This window comes from Bos indicus, chromosome 8 (assembly GCF_029378745.1).
Source record: "Bos indicus isolate NIAB-ARS_2022 breed Sahiwal x Tharparkar chromosome 8, NIAB-ARS_B.indTharparkar_mat_pri_1.0, whole genome shotgun sequence".
NCBI classification, from domain to species: domain Eukaryota; kingdom Metazoa; phylum Chordata; class Mammalia; order Artiodactyla; family Bovidae; genus Bos; species Bos indicus.
Genome location: NC_091767.1, coordinates 65383370 through 65395545, shown reverse-complemented (window position 1 = coordinate 65395545; position 12176 = coordinate 65383370). Strand labels below are relative to the sequence as shown.

Below are 12176 nucleotides of genomic sequence, written 5' to 3'. Positions count from 1 at the left end.
CCTACTCCAGTACTCTTGCCTGGAAAATCCCATGGATGGAGGAGCCTGGTAGGCTGCAGTCCATGGGGTCGCTAAGAGTCAGACACGACTGAGCGACTTCTTTCACTTTCCACTTTCATGCATTGGAGAAGGAAATGGCAACCCACTCCAGTGTTCTTGCCTGGAGAATCCCATGGATGGAGAAGCCTGGTAGGACACGACTGAAGCGACTTAGCAGCAGCAGCAGCATAGTTCATGATACAATAAATGGTATTGCTTTCTTAATTCCTTTCTCATGTTTCCCATTGTTAATGTATAGAGACACAACTGATTTTTAAATGTTGATTTTATATCTGGCAACTTTTCTAAATTCATTTATTCTAAGGGTTGTTTTTTTTGGGGGGGGGTGTGTTTGTGTGTAATCATAAGGTTTTCTTCATATAATATCGTGTTGTCTGAAAACAAGTATAATTTTACTTTTCCTTTCTGATTTAAATATCTTTTAGTTTTTATCTTGTCTTATTCATCTAGGAATTTTAGTAGTGTGCTGAATAGAAGTGGTGAAACAGGCATCCTTTCTTTGTCCCTGATTTTCACGGGAAAGATTTCACCATTTAATAGCTATGACTTTTCCCATATGTGACCTTCATTATGTTGAAGTCATCAACTTTTTTTTTTAAGTCACAAAAAGGCGTTGAATTTTGTGAAATGTTTATTTTTCTGCATCAGTTAAGATGATCACATGATGTTTATTTCCATCTTTTTAAGTGATATGCCATATTGATTTTTTTCATTTGTTGAATCAATCTTACATTGCAAGATAAGTCCAATTTGGTCACAATGTATAAGCCTTTTACTGTGTTGTTCTGTCTTGTTGTTTTTTAAAGAGTTTCTGCATCAGTATTCATAAGGGATGTTGGTCTGTAGTGGACTTTTGTCATGTCTTTGGCTTTATAATCAATGTAATGGTGACCTCATAGAATGAGTGAGGAAACAGTGTCTCCTACTGAATTGTTTGGAAGAATTGAGAAGAATTGGTGTTAATTCTTTCCACTTGGTAGAATTCACCATGAAGATACTTGATGCTGGGTGTTCAGTCACTGGAGGTTTTTTGATAGTTATTCAATATCTTGACTTCTAGAGCTGTTTAGATTTTGTATTTCTTCATAATTCAGACTTGGTAGGATGTTTCTAGAAACCTGCTCATTTCATCTAAGTTGCCCAATTTTCTTTTTATGTCTATAAAGCTGGTAGTAATATCCTTCATTTCTGATTTTACACATTTTTTCCTTATCTCTTTATGTAATGGTAAATTTAAGTAGTTTTGTTCATTTTTTTTCTCTTTTTTGAGGCATACGTGACAAAACCATGGTGTAGCTAAAGTACGTAAAGTGATTATTTGACATATGTATATGTTGTGAAAGGATTCTAACAATCAAGTTAATTAACATACCCATTACTTCTCACTCTCAAAAAATTCTACTCTCAAAAATTTTCAATTACAGAATAGAGTATTATCAATTATAATCACGTTATACATTAGCTCCTCAGACCTTATTCTTTCATTTATTTTTCATGTTATAACAAAATTTGTATCCATTTACCAATCTGTTTGCATATCCCCCACGCCCAGCTACAGAAACAATTCAACAATTTCTACTCTGGGTTCTATGATTGTACTTTTTTTGATTCCACACATAAGTGATACCATGCAGTGTTCTTTTCTGTCAGGCTTATATTATTTAGCATAATGATCTCCAGGTTCATTCATGTTCTTGTAAATGTCATGATTTACTTTTTTTGAGGCTGAATAATATCCCACTGTGTATGTTATGTATGTATATTTGTGTGTGTGGTATCACATATTATCATGTATTCTTTATGGACTCATCCACAACAAACTGGAAGGTTCTCTCCATGCCGTTACTATGAATGAAGTTTCAAAGGACATAGAGAAGTACTGATATCTCTTTAGAATAAAAACATTTTAATTCCTTTTGCTCTATGACTGGAAGTGGAATTGCTGGATCACATGGTATTCTAATTTTATTTTTTTGAAGAATCTCCACACTGTTGTGAATATTGGTTGTACAAATTTACATTGCAAAGCACAATGCACGTGGTTTGTTCAGTGATATCAGACTCACTATGAAGGAACTATCACAGTGTGTATACTCAGATTCTAAAGAATGCCTGTGAGGTCTGTGTGGGGGTCTCAAAGAGAGGTCTCTGTGTGGGATTGCTCAGTGTAGGTCTGTGGAAGTTTCCTGTGTGGGGTAAACGTGCATCTATCAGAGGTCTCTGTGTGGGTGTTTGAGAGATCTGTAAGCAGGATCAGTGTGAATCTGTGGTTGACCGCTGTATAGGATCAGGGTGGATTTGTGGAAGATTCCCATGTGAGGGTAGTGGAGTCCCTGTATGGGTCAGTGTGGGTCTGTCAGAGGTCTCTGTGTGGGCTCAGTGTGGGTCTGTGTGAGGGTTCCTGTGCAGGGTCGCTGTGAGTCTGTGGGAGATCCCTGTGTGGAGTTAGTGTGGGTCAGTGGGAGGCCCTGTCTGGGGTGAGTGTGGGTCTCTGGGAGGGCCCTGTGCAAGGTCAGTGTGGGTGTGTGGGAGGTTTCTCTTTGGGGACACTGTGGGTCTGTCAGGGGTCCCTCTCTGGGGTCAGTGTGGATCCGTCTAGATCTCTGTGTGGGGTTACTGGGGGCCCTGTGCTGGATCAGTGTGGGTATGCGGAAGGTCCCTGTCTGGGGTCAGTGTGAGTCTCTGTGGGTAGTCTTTGTGGGGGGCCCTCCATTGCTGTCCTTTCTGCACCTCACGGCAGAAGAAGGGCAGGGGACTCTCCCCATCTGGTTCCTTGCTGTTCTGTGAGGGTCCCTTCTGTGTCATTTCTCCAGACAGGTACCTTAGTTCCAGCTCCCCCGACTCAGCGCTCACCTCTTGGTTCCTCTGAGAGGGCCTGGCAGCAGGCGGGCTCAGGATCCATGCTCTGCGCTCCCCTCTGTGAACTCTGGAGGCCACTCGACGACCCAGGTCACAGCCCCTCCCCTCAGACCCTGGCTGAGCCTCCACGCCCCCCATGGAGAATGCGGTGCAGAGGCAGGACTAGTCTCCAGGGAGAAAACACAGCACAAGCAGGCCTGTGTCCTCTGCCCCCACAGCCCCGGGCCTGGTCCCACATGTGGGGGTCCTGACAGGCATGGAGGCTGGGCCATTCCTGCTGGCTCCTGGATCGGGGACCCTCCAGGAGCAGGTCTCTCCACCATGGGAGTGACTGTGACATACAGGGAAATGCTCTTGTCTCCCCATTTTCCCATGTGGATGGGCCCAAGGAGGAAAGCTGGTGGTATGTTCATTTTCTACAGGTCACTTTCATGCATGCTGGGTGACACATCATGTCTGCTGGCGTCTTCCACCCTGGCCTCTGGATTGAGTAAGACTGAGAGCAGATGAGACTTGCTATGACAGTCTGTGGGCCTGTTGAGTCCTACCTGTACCCTGGGAGCCTCCTTGGGCCACAGGTGTAGGTAGAGGTCACAGACTGTGAGTCTGTCCTGAGTACCCAGTCCTGTGAAAGCTGATTGCTACACTGGGGAGAAGTGAAGCTTCTCTGCTTGAGTCTCTGCTGCCTCTGGGAGCTTGGCCCTCTGTTAAGGGGCTCCAGGTGGCTTCCCTCTGTCTGGGCCCAGGGAACTAGAGTAGAGGGGAGACTCTGGAGTGAGGCCACCATGAGCCACCAGGCCCCTAACGTCTTTCCTCTGGCCCTGTGGATGGTGGTGGGACACCAATGCTCCTTTGTAAATGCACTGTCTGTGGGCGCCTCTTCCACTAACATCCTTCCCCCACATTCCATCCTAGGGGCACAGCGTCCCACTCTCAGACCATGAGGTGCCTACGCACACAGTCACGACCATGCTCATTCACTGGGGGAGGTGGGTGCTGTAAGCATGGCTGTCCTCTCCTCCAGGGCAGGGTGGGACCAGCCCTCAGAGGCTTCCATGCTCACACTGCACACTCTCAGGGCTGAGAGTGTGTGGTCCTCATTCTTGCTGCTGCTTCAGAGCATGAGAAAGGCAGAGGGAGGGTGAGAAACCTAGCCTATCTTGTTCCAGCTACATCTGGGAGAGAAAGGGGCTTTCAGGGCAGCGTCATCTATCCACCGTGACCTAGGGATGAGGTTTGTCCTCCCTCTTGACTCCCCTCCTTATTCTGACATGTGAGTTTGTCCCTGACACTTCCTGAGCCTGAGGGGAATTTCAGCTTCTGAACACACCTCCCTTACCAGCTGCACAATGTCCAGGTGGAGAAAGAGGAGGATAGAAGTGAGCAAGATCCTGAGAAGGGGGAGGTCTTTAGGTTTAGCTCAAGGTGACATGTCCTAAATGGTGTTGCTTGTTTCTGTAATGCTGGTATTATGGAAACTGAAGGCGCAGTTAGGGGATTGGGGTGAGGGTGAGTATCCATGCTGGGGTCAACCTCCCTCCATGGCCCCATCCCATGTGGAAGTCAAAGCAGGCACCTGGGAAGAGTGGACCCTGATGCCTTCCATCCCCCTCAGTAAGGCACAGACAGGCTACTACCCCTGCTTATGAGAAAAAACCATTTATTTCTGGTAGGAAGAAGCCTTTAGCACACAGAGGATGTGCTAACATGAGAGAAAAACATATTTATCTGCAAGGCATGCATTTTTTTCTTGAGGAAGAGTTTTCCTACCTGTAATGCTGTGAAAACCATGTTCTGATTCACCAGAAGAGGTATATTTCTGAAGGAGACCATGCCTTGGACAGTGGAGGGGATGGCCTGGGATGCTTGTCACTCTTGATCCATGTTGGCAGGCTCGGCCTGGAGGGGGACCTGGCTGCCTGGGTGAGAAGGCCCAGTTGCTGTCCCTGGGACTGGTCCACTTACTCTTATATGAAAAGCTGTGGCCCATCGGGGTAGCTTGGTGATAACGGGGTGTATCTCTCCTCATTCTCCTTTGTTCTTGGTAGGAGAGAATTCTGTGCTGGCAGTAATGTGGACCTATTGGGTCCTGGAATTCTGCTTGGTACCAATTTAACTCTGTGGCATGAGGTCCATGGTGAAACACCATCTTCTCCTTTAGGATCTGTCCAACAGCAGTCATGACAGTCTGAGCCTCAACAGCCCTGCTCTCTGTGGTAGATTTGCTTTTGATTGATTCTTGGCTCTTGACAGTGGCTGTTTCAGGTTTGCCTTTTTGCAGGGGCTCTTCTGGTTCTTTGCATTTGTTGGGGAAAATCCACTGCAGAAGGAGCTTAATCCTTTCTTTGAAGTGGTTTTCTGATGGAACCTGTCTCTTCTTTAGGATTAACTGTCGAAACTTGCTTCTTAGGGACTCTGTTGATTCTTTTTTCTGGCCAGGATGGCTCATCCCTTGGGGTTGGTAAGCCCTCCGTTCTGCCAGTCCTTTTTTAATCTGTCTTAATTTGGGCCTTGTATATTTCTCTCTCCCATCCTTGGGGACAGACTTCTTGCCTTGGCTCTTATATCTGAGCTGTCGCCTCATGTCCACCTGCTGCCCCTGGCTGCTCCCTTCACTTGATGTAGCATCATAGAGTTTTTGGGAATTGGACTTGTCTTCACTGGATAAGGTCTGATAATAGGAGAGAGATTCCTGAGAAGCCAAGATGTTTGCGGCAAGAAACATATTTGAGTGACAGTCTTTGAGAAGTGTATCAGTGGCACAGTCTTGAAGAAGTACACCAGTTTCACAGTCTTGAAGGAGCACACTGCTGGCTTGGCCTTGAGCCTGATCCTGCTGGTCAGTGAACCCTTGAGACTCGAGCTTAAGAAACTGTGTCTCAAAGAGTAGGTCTGTATTTGAGGCAACAGATTTTGTATTCAGTGAGGGGCTTTTATTGGACCTTGGAGACCATGATCTCCTGAAATCCATATTAATGTCTAGGGATTGGACCTGAACACTAGGTTCCCTGGTGCCCTTCCCAGCAGAGTCTCCCTCCACAACCTCTTGGGCCCTGGAAGATGGGGAACATTCATCGAGGTCCACAACTGTCACATTAGAGCAAGATTCTAGGGAGGCCTGCCTCTTAGTTTTCTCCTGTGGCTCATTCCTGGCCATTGCTGAACCTGGACTTGGTTTCAGGCTGCCTTTCTCAGTCTCCACAACAGACTCACTGTGCCACATTCTGCTTACAAAGTTGTATTTGGGGGCCAGAGAAGATGGTTTGTTTTCCTGTCCAGTCAGAGGGACATCTGAGGGCTTATGGGTGTCACCAGGTGTGGGTCCTCTCAGGTACCCCCAGGTTTTCTCAGTCGCCCGTGAGGGGACAGGGAGGGGACTCTCCAGTGGGGCAACTGCCTCTGTTGTTATCAGTTTCTCTCCTGCATGGGGCTGAGGAGGTTTTCCCAAGCCCTTGGTTAATAGGGCTCTTGAGTGGTCTCCAGATTCACAGGTGGCCTTCAATGTGGGCCCTTGAACCTTTTTCAGCTTTAAGCAAAATATGAACTTAAGGACTTTGAAGAGTAGCCTCCACCTGTGCCTCACCCGAAACCTTATTATATGTGCTTCCAGCTCCTGCTCAGTATATGGACTGAGGACAAGAGACTCATGGGAGGTGATCATGGAGGCTTTCCCATCCTGAGAGGACTGTGTACTTTCTGTTTTCATGGGAGCACTTGTCTCTCCCAGAATGTCAAAAACAAGATTGTCAGCAAGCCTTGAATGATAGACTTTCACAGGGATCTCTATCTCACAGATTTGCTCTTCCTTCCTCTCTGTAAGGATGCTTGAGACTTCTGGATGCTTCTTGTCTGGGCTCAACACTCTTTCTGACTCAGGTTTTGCTCTTGGATCCTCCACTGGAGGGTTGGCTGAGAACATGTACAGATCTTTTACGATCTTCCCCACACTCTGCCCTACATCATGGCACAGGTCTGTCCCTGGTACGATTTGTGCTGGGCACTTGGACCTCATCTTTTGTGCATCCTGTCTCCTTTTGCCTAGACCTGCAGAGGATCTTGAGGGCCCCTCCCTGCCCTGTGTCTGACAAGGCCTTGGGTATTGATCCTGAGGCTGCATCAGTTTCTGAGATGCTTGGATTCTGTAGGGCAGGCCACTCTGTTGCTGCATGAACCTTTGGGCAATGTGGTGCTCCAGTTTCTCCCGAACCTCAGGGCTGATCAAATACCCAGGAAGGATGGAGTCAGAACTGTGGGCCTGGGAAGACCTGGTCTCCTGGGATAGGTTGGGAGTGACCTGGCTAAAGACTTGCTGAGAATTTTTAACCAAAGAAGGTAAAGTTCTCTCTCTTTCTAGTTGTTTTTTCCAAAAGTGACTTTCCAGGTTTTCAATTGCATTTGAACTGAAAGATGTTGCCTTATTTTGGACTGTAGGGCAAGATGTTTCAGTGGACCCAATCTGGTGTTGAGATGATGATGACTGGACTAGGCGAGAGGGTGATGGATGGACAGTGGTTTTGAACTGAGCCTGAGGTCGTGGATGATATAGGGGTATGAGTGGAGTCAAGGATTGGGGTCGGCCCTGGATCTCCATAAGAGCCCGAGAAGATGGCTGACAGAGAGAGATATTTAGATTCAAGGGTATCGGTTGGGCTTGGATCTCCATGTGAGCCTGAGGAAGTGGTTGAAAGTGGGGCATGGTTGGAGTTGAGGGTTGTTGGTGGTCCTGGACCTCCATGGGAATCTTAGATGGTGGTGGACATTGAGGCATGGTTGCCTGAACTCTACCTCCCCAAGGTAGGGGTTGGGCCTGGGTCTCCTTGTGAGCCCGAACAGATGGTTGAAACTGGGGCATGTTTGGAGTCCAGCGTAGGTGTTGGACCTGGGTCTCCATGTGAGCTTGAGGTTGTGGTGGTTGACACTGGGACATGGATGGAGTCCAGAGTAGGGGTGGAACCTGGGTCTCCATGTGAGCCCGAAGTGGTGCTTGAAATTGAGGCATGGTTTGAGGCAGGAATTGGGATTGGACCCTGGTATCCATGTGAGTTTGAGGTTGAGGTGGTGGATACTGGGACATGGATGGAGTCTGGAGTATGGGTGGAACCTGGGTCTCCATGTGGGCCTGAAGTGGTGCTTGAATGTGAGGCATGGTTTGAGCCAAGAGTTGGGATTGGACCTGGGTCTCCATGTGAGTTCGAGGTGGTGGTTGATACTGGGGCATGTTTGGAGTCCAAGGTAGGGATTGGTCCTGAATCTCCATATGAGCTTGAGGTTGTGGTGGTTGACACTGGGACATGGATTGAGTCTGGAGCAGGGGTGGAACCTGCGTCTTCACGTGAGCCTGAAGTGGTGGTTGAAAATGAGGCATGGTTTGAGCCAAGAGTTGGGATCGGACCTGGGTCTCCATGTGAGCTCGAAGTGGTGGTTGAAATTGGGGTGTGATTGGAATCCATGGTTGGGGGTGGGCCTGAGTCTCTACGTGAGTCAGAGGTGGTGGCTGAAAGTGAGGCATGGTTGGAGCCAAGAGTTGGGGTCGGGCCTGGGTCTCCATGTGAGCCCGAGTTGGTGGTTGAGAGTGAGGCATGGTTGAAGCCATGATTTGGCCACTGGACTGGGTCTCCATGGAAACTTCAGATGATGGTTGACATTGGGGCATGATTGGAGTCAAGGGTAGGGCTTGGGCCTGGGTCTCCACATGAACCAGAGGTGATGGCTGCAACTGGGGCATGGTTGGAGTCAAGGATTGAGGTTGAGCCTGAGCCACAGGGTGGGTCAAGGGCTTGGCCAATGACAGTTTTGAAGTTACTTTAGCTGGAATATGGAATGGTTTGACTTTAGAGTGTTCATTAAATAAGACAGGGCATAACTCTAGAGCTGACCCAGGTACTGTGACAGTAGCTACAAGAGACTCACTGTGCAGAAAGGGGAGACCCCAGAAGAGCTGGCTGCATGTCTTCTGTAGACAGTCCTCCAAAGTGTCAGGATATCGGGGCTTCTCAGGACCAAGAAGCTGTTCATGTTTGCCTTTTATGTTACAGAAGTGTTGGTGACCCAAGGTGTCCTGTTTGTGACCCAGTGACTCGATCCTCTTCCCCAAAGTATTCAGGTGGTAGCCTGCCTCCTCCTCCTTTTCTTTCTCCTTCCAAAACTTCAGTTCCACTCTCTTGGTGATTAGTATTTCCAGCAGCTCCTGGACATCAGGGTTGATAAAAGCGAGGCTACCAGCCTCTACCTGCCTGTTTCTGGGATCTCCCCAGAATGAGTCCCCTGGTGGGTAGAGGGGAAGGCTTTCTTTCTGGGACTCTAAGTTTGTCAAAGTGGAGAAGCTCCAAGCTTTGGCTGCTTCCTGCCACCAGGCCAGGGCTGATCCAGGACTGCTTGAACAGACCATGCCTGAGATGGCTGGTCTCCAAGGGCAGTGTGGAGATGACCTGTGTCGGATGGTGCCCAGTGCGAGTGCCGTAGAGTCACCCTGAGTGAGACTCATCCTGGAGCCTGATGCTTTGGGGGCAGAGCAGGGTGCTGGAGGTAGAGGACAGGCTCTCCCATGAGGGGGGCTTTGTGGGGAAGGGGAAAGAGCCAGTGGCCAGGGTGAAAAGCTGTCCATGGGAAGTAAAGGCTCTGGTGTTGGAGAGGCACTCAGGTATGACTCTGAGTAAGTGGAAACTGAGCCTGGAGAAATAGTAGAAGCCCACGGAGGAGGCTGCTTGGTCAGAGGAGCTGGGGAAATGGTGGGAGCTGCCTCTTCCCTGCATGGTTGGTGGACTTCATCAGGAACTGCTTTGCAAACCTCACTAGGTGAATCTTGACATGAGACCTGATCAAAGCTGCCCTTGTCAGGGAACCTCCCTAGGTATCTGCAGAAGACATGAAGAACAAGCTTCAGCCAGAAGCTGCCAGGCCAGGAGGACCAGACAGGCCAGGCAGGGGTGGACAGCTGCACCCCACAGCCCTGCATGGCCCCAGTACTGACTTCACAATGCTCCTGCTGTTTCTCACCACAGGATGATAGCCATACCCTGCCCCCGGGACTCCTCCTCCCAGCTCAGCCCCAGGCTGCTAGTATCCCTGGGCTCACACCATAGGCTCGAGAAGAACCCCCTAGAAAGAAAGGGTAGATTCTCTACCTTTGCAGAAGTGAAGTCAGGTCCCAGACCTCTTCCAGTGCTTCCAGGCAATCTCTGCAAGCTGGAAATCAGCAGACTGGGTCATGGTGGTGAAGATAGGAGCCTAGGGGTCTTATAGAAGTTGAGTGCACTGTCTCTGTAAGGGGCACCATTGGGAGATTGGAGCCCAAGCACCAGTGTCTGACACCACATGATCCCTGACAGTGATGGTGAAGCTCGTGAAAGGGTTCATCACTTAAAGTTTTTCCAAATCCTTTACTCCTTGCTGCCCTCACAACTTACCTGTAGGCGAAATGGGCAGGCATCACTTTGCAGTTGAATCTGAGCAAAGTTAAACCATGTGTCCTACGTGTACTGGAGGGCTCACTTCCCAATCCAGGTGCTATTAGTCCAGTGCAGCCCACACGCCCCTTTGGTACAGAGTCTTTTCCAGGCCCCTCACAGCTACATTCTACACATGGAATCTGGGAAGTATCTGGATTCTGCTCTCCTTCCCAGAAGCCTCCCTGGGGGCTCTGTTTCTCAAGGGAGAAGTCCAGCCACTGGCCCCCTCAGAGTCCGTGGAACTGGGCCTCATGGCCAGAGAGGTAGGGACCAACTCTGGGGGCATTCATGGCTCGATGTCGGAACTCACCTTTCAAAGCTCCATTTCTCTTGCTGCTCCTGCTTCTTCCCCTTCGTTCCATTCGATGCTGAGAGAGAAAAAATGAGGGCTTAAGACCCAAATCTCAGTCTCCCCTCTCTAGACAAGCATCAGGCACTAGTGTCCATACATGACATGACTATCTACATTTCACTGACAGAGCTCTGTGATGTTCCTTTCCTTTCACTCATTATTAAAGTGAATAAAATATTTTCTGTTTTCCTTCTTTGAAGAACAAAAGATGATTTTCAAAGTGAGATGCACTCTGTACTTTTTGTCACTGTTCCTCTGCTCAAGAAACACACACATTCTCAGACTATGGGTGAATCTTAGCTCCATCAGGTAGATCTCTGCTTCTTGATACCAGCTCCACCCCCCAGCCCCTGCTCTGAGGCTCTTGGGGCTTCAGCATTTCCAGAAGATCAGCCCTGAGACACTTCACAGCTGCTGAACTAGTGCTTAGAGTCCTGTCCTCTGCCTGAGATTGAAGTAAGTATCCAATCCTCAACCCCTGGTCACTTTGTTTGGGACATGCCCTGGAGGCCCTGCCACACCTGGACAACTGATCTGAGATCTTTGGGTAGAAATCCTAGTGTTCACTTTATCTCCTGCCCAGCCTGGTTTGTCCCTAGAGGCATTCTCTATTCTTCCTTGAAAATAGATGCCCTATTCTTTCCCACCTCAAGAATCTCTGGTTGATTCAGAAAAGTAGAAATAATAATAAAAAAGATTTTATATGCTTGTGAGTCTGGACCAAGGGTTCCTTACCTTTCTGATGTTTCCATGTTTCGTAGGGGGAGGAAAGGATGGGTTATTCTCCAGGTAGGGAAGGATCAGGAAAAAGAGCCCCAATCCACACAGAAAGGCAAGGATGGTATCGATCACCCAGAAAGGGGAGCTGGAGTTCAGCCAAGTATCAAAAGTGCTTTTCAGAGAAAGGAGAGGATTCTCCTTCATCTGAATCATACTGCTGCCCTCAGGCAACTGAGCTCAGGGTGTGCACTTGGGGACTAAAGTACTCGGCTCACATCATAGAGCTGTGGTCTGGTCACAAAGGGCCCTTGGGAGTAAGAGGGAGGAGCAGAGGAGGAGGCTGGACTATAGCCCTTCCCTATCCATCCAGCCCTGCAGCTTCATTCATCTCCCTTCTCTGAGCCTTCCATCCTACCTTCTCATCCTGTTAGAGACATTAGTCAAGTGTTGCTTCTTTCCACCTAGAACTCAGAGAATTCCAGTTTCCTTTGATATCATTGCTTGAGTCCAATCAATACTGTATTTTTTTTTTAAACATGTATCCCGTGGCGGATACATGTTGATATATATCGCAAAACCAATACAATATTGTAAGAAAAAAATAAATAAATAAATAAAAATAAAATAAAGTCCCATCAATATTTTTAAAAATCTGGAGTTCTCCCTGTAACTTTGGTTAATCCCAGGTATTTATACTTTTATGATATTTTTTAAAAATTTCAGTTAATTTTTACTAT

General features: G+C 48.1%; 1 protein-coding gene across 1 annotated transcript; it reads right to left on the bottom strand.

Moving 5' to 3' along the window:
- Window positions 1–3862: 3862 nt before the first annotated feature.
- On the bottom strand, window positions 3863–11655 carry LOC139176076 (spermatogenesis-associated protein 31E1-like). Its single transcript, XM_070794842.1, has 4 exons — window positions 11455–11655; window positions 10678–10735; window positions 10044–10104; window positions 3863–9773 (listed from the first exon to the last, which is right to left on the bottom strand). The coding sequence occupies exons 1-4, from the start codon at window positions 11650–11652 to the stop codon at window positions 4622–4624; spliced, it is 5469 nt and encodes a 1822-aa protein (XP_070650943.1). The 5' UTR covers window positions 11653–11655; the 3' UTR covers window positions 3863–4621.
- Window positions 11656–12176: the final 521 nt, after the last annotated feature.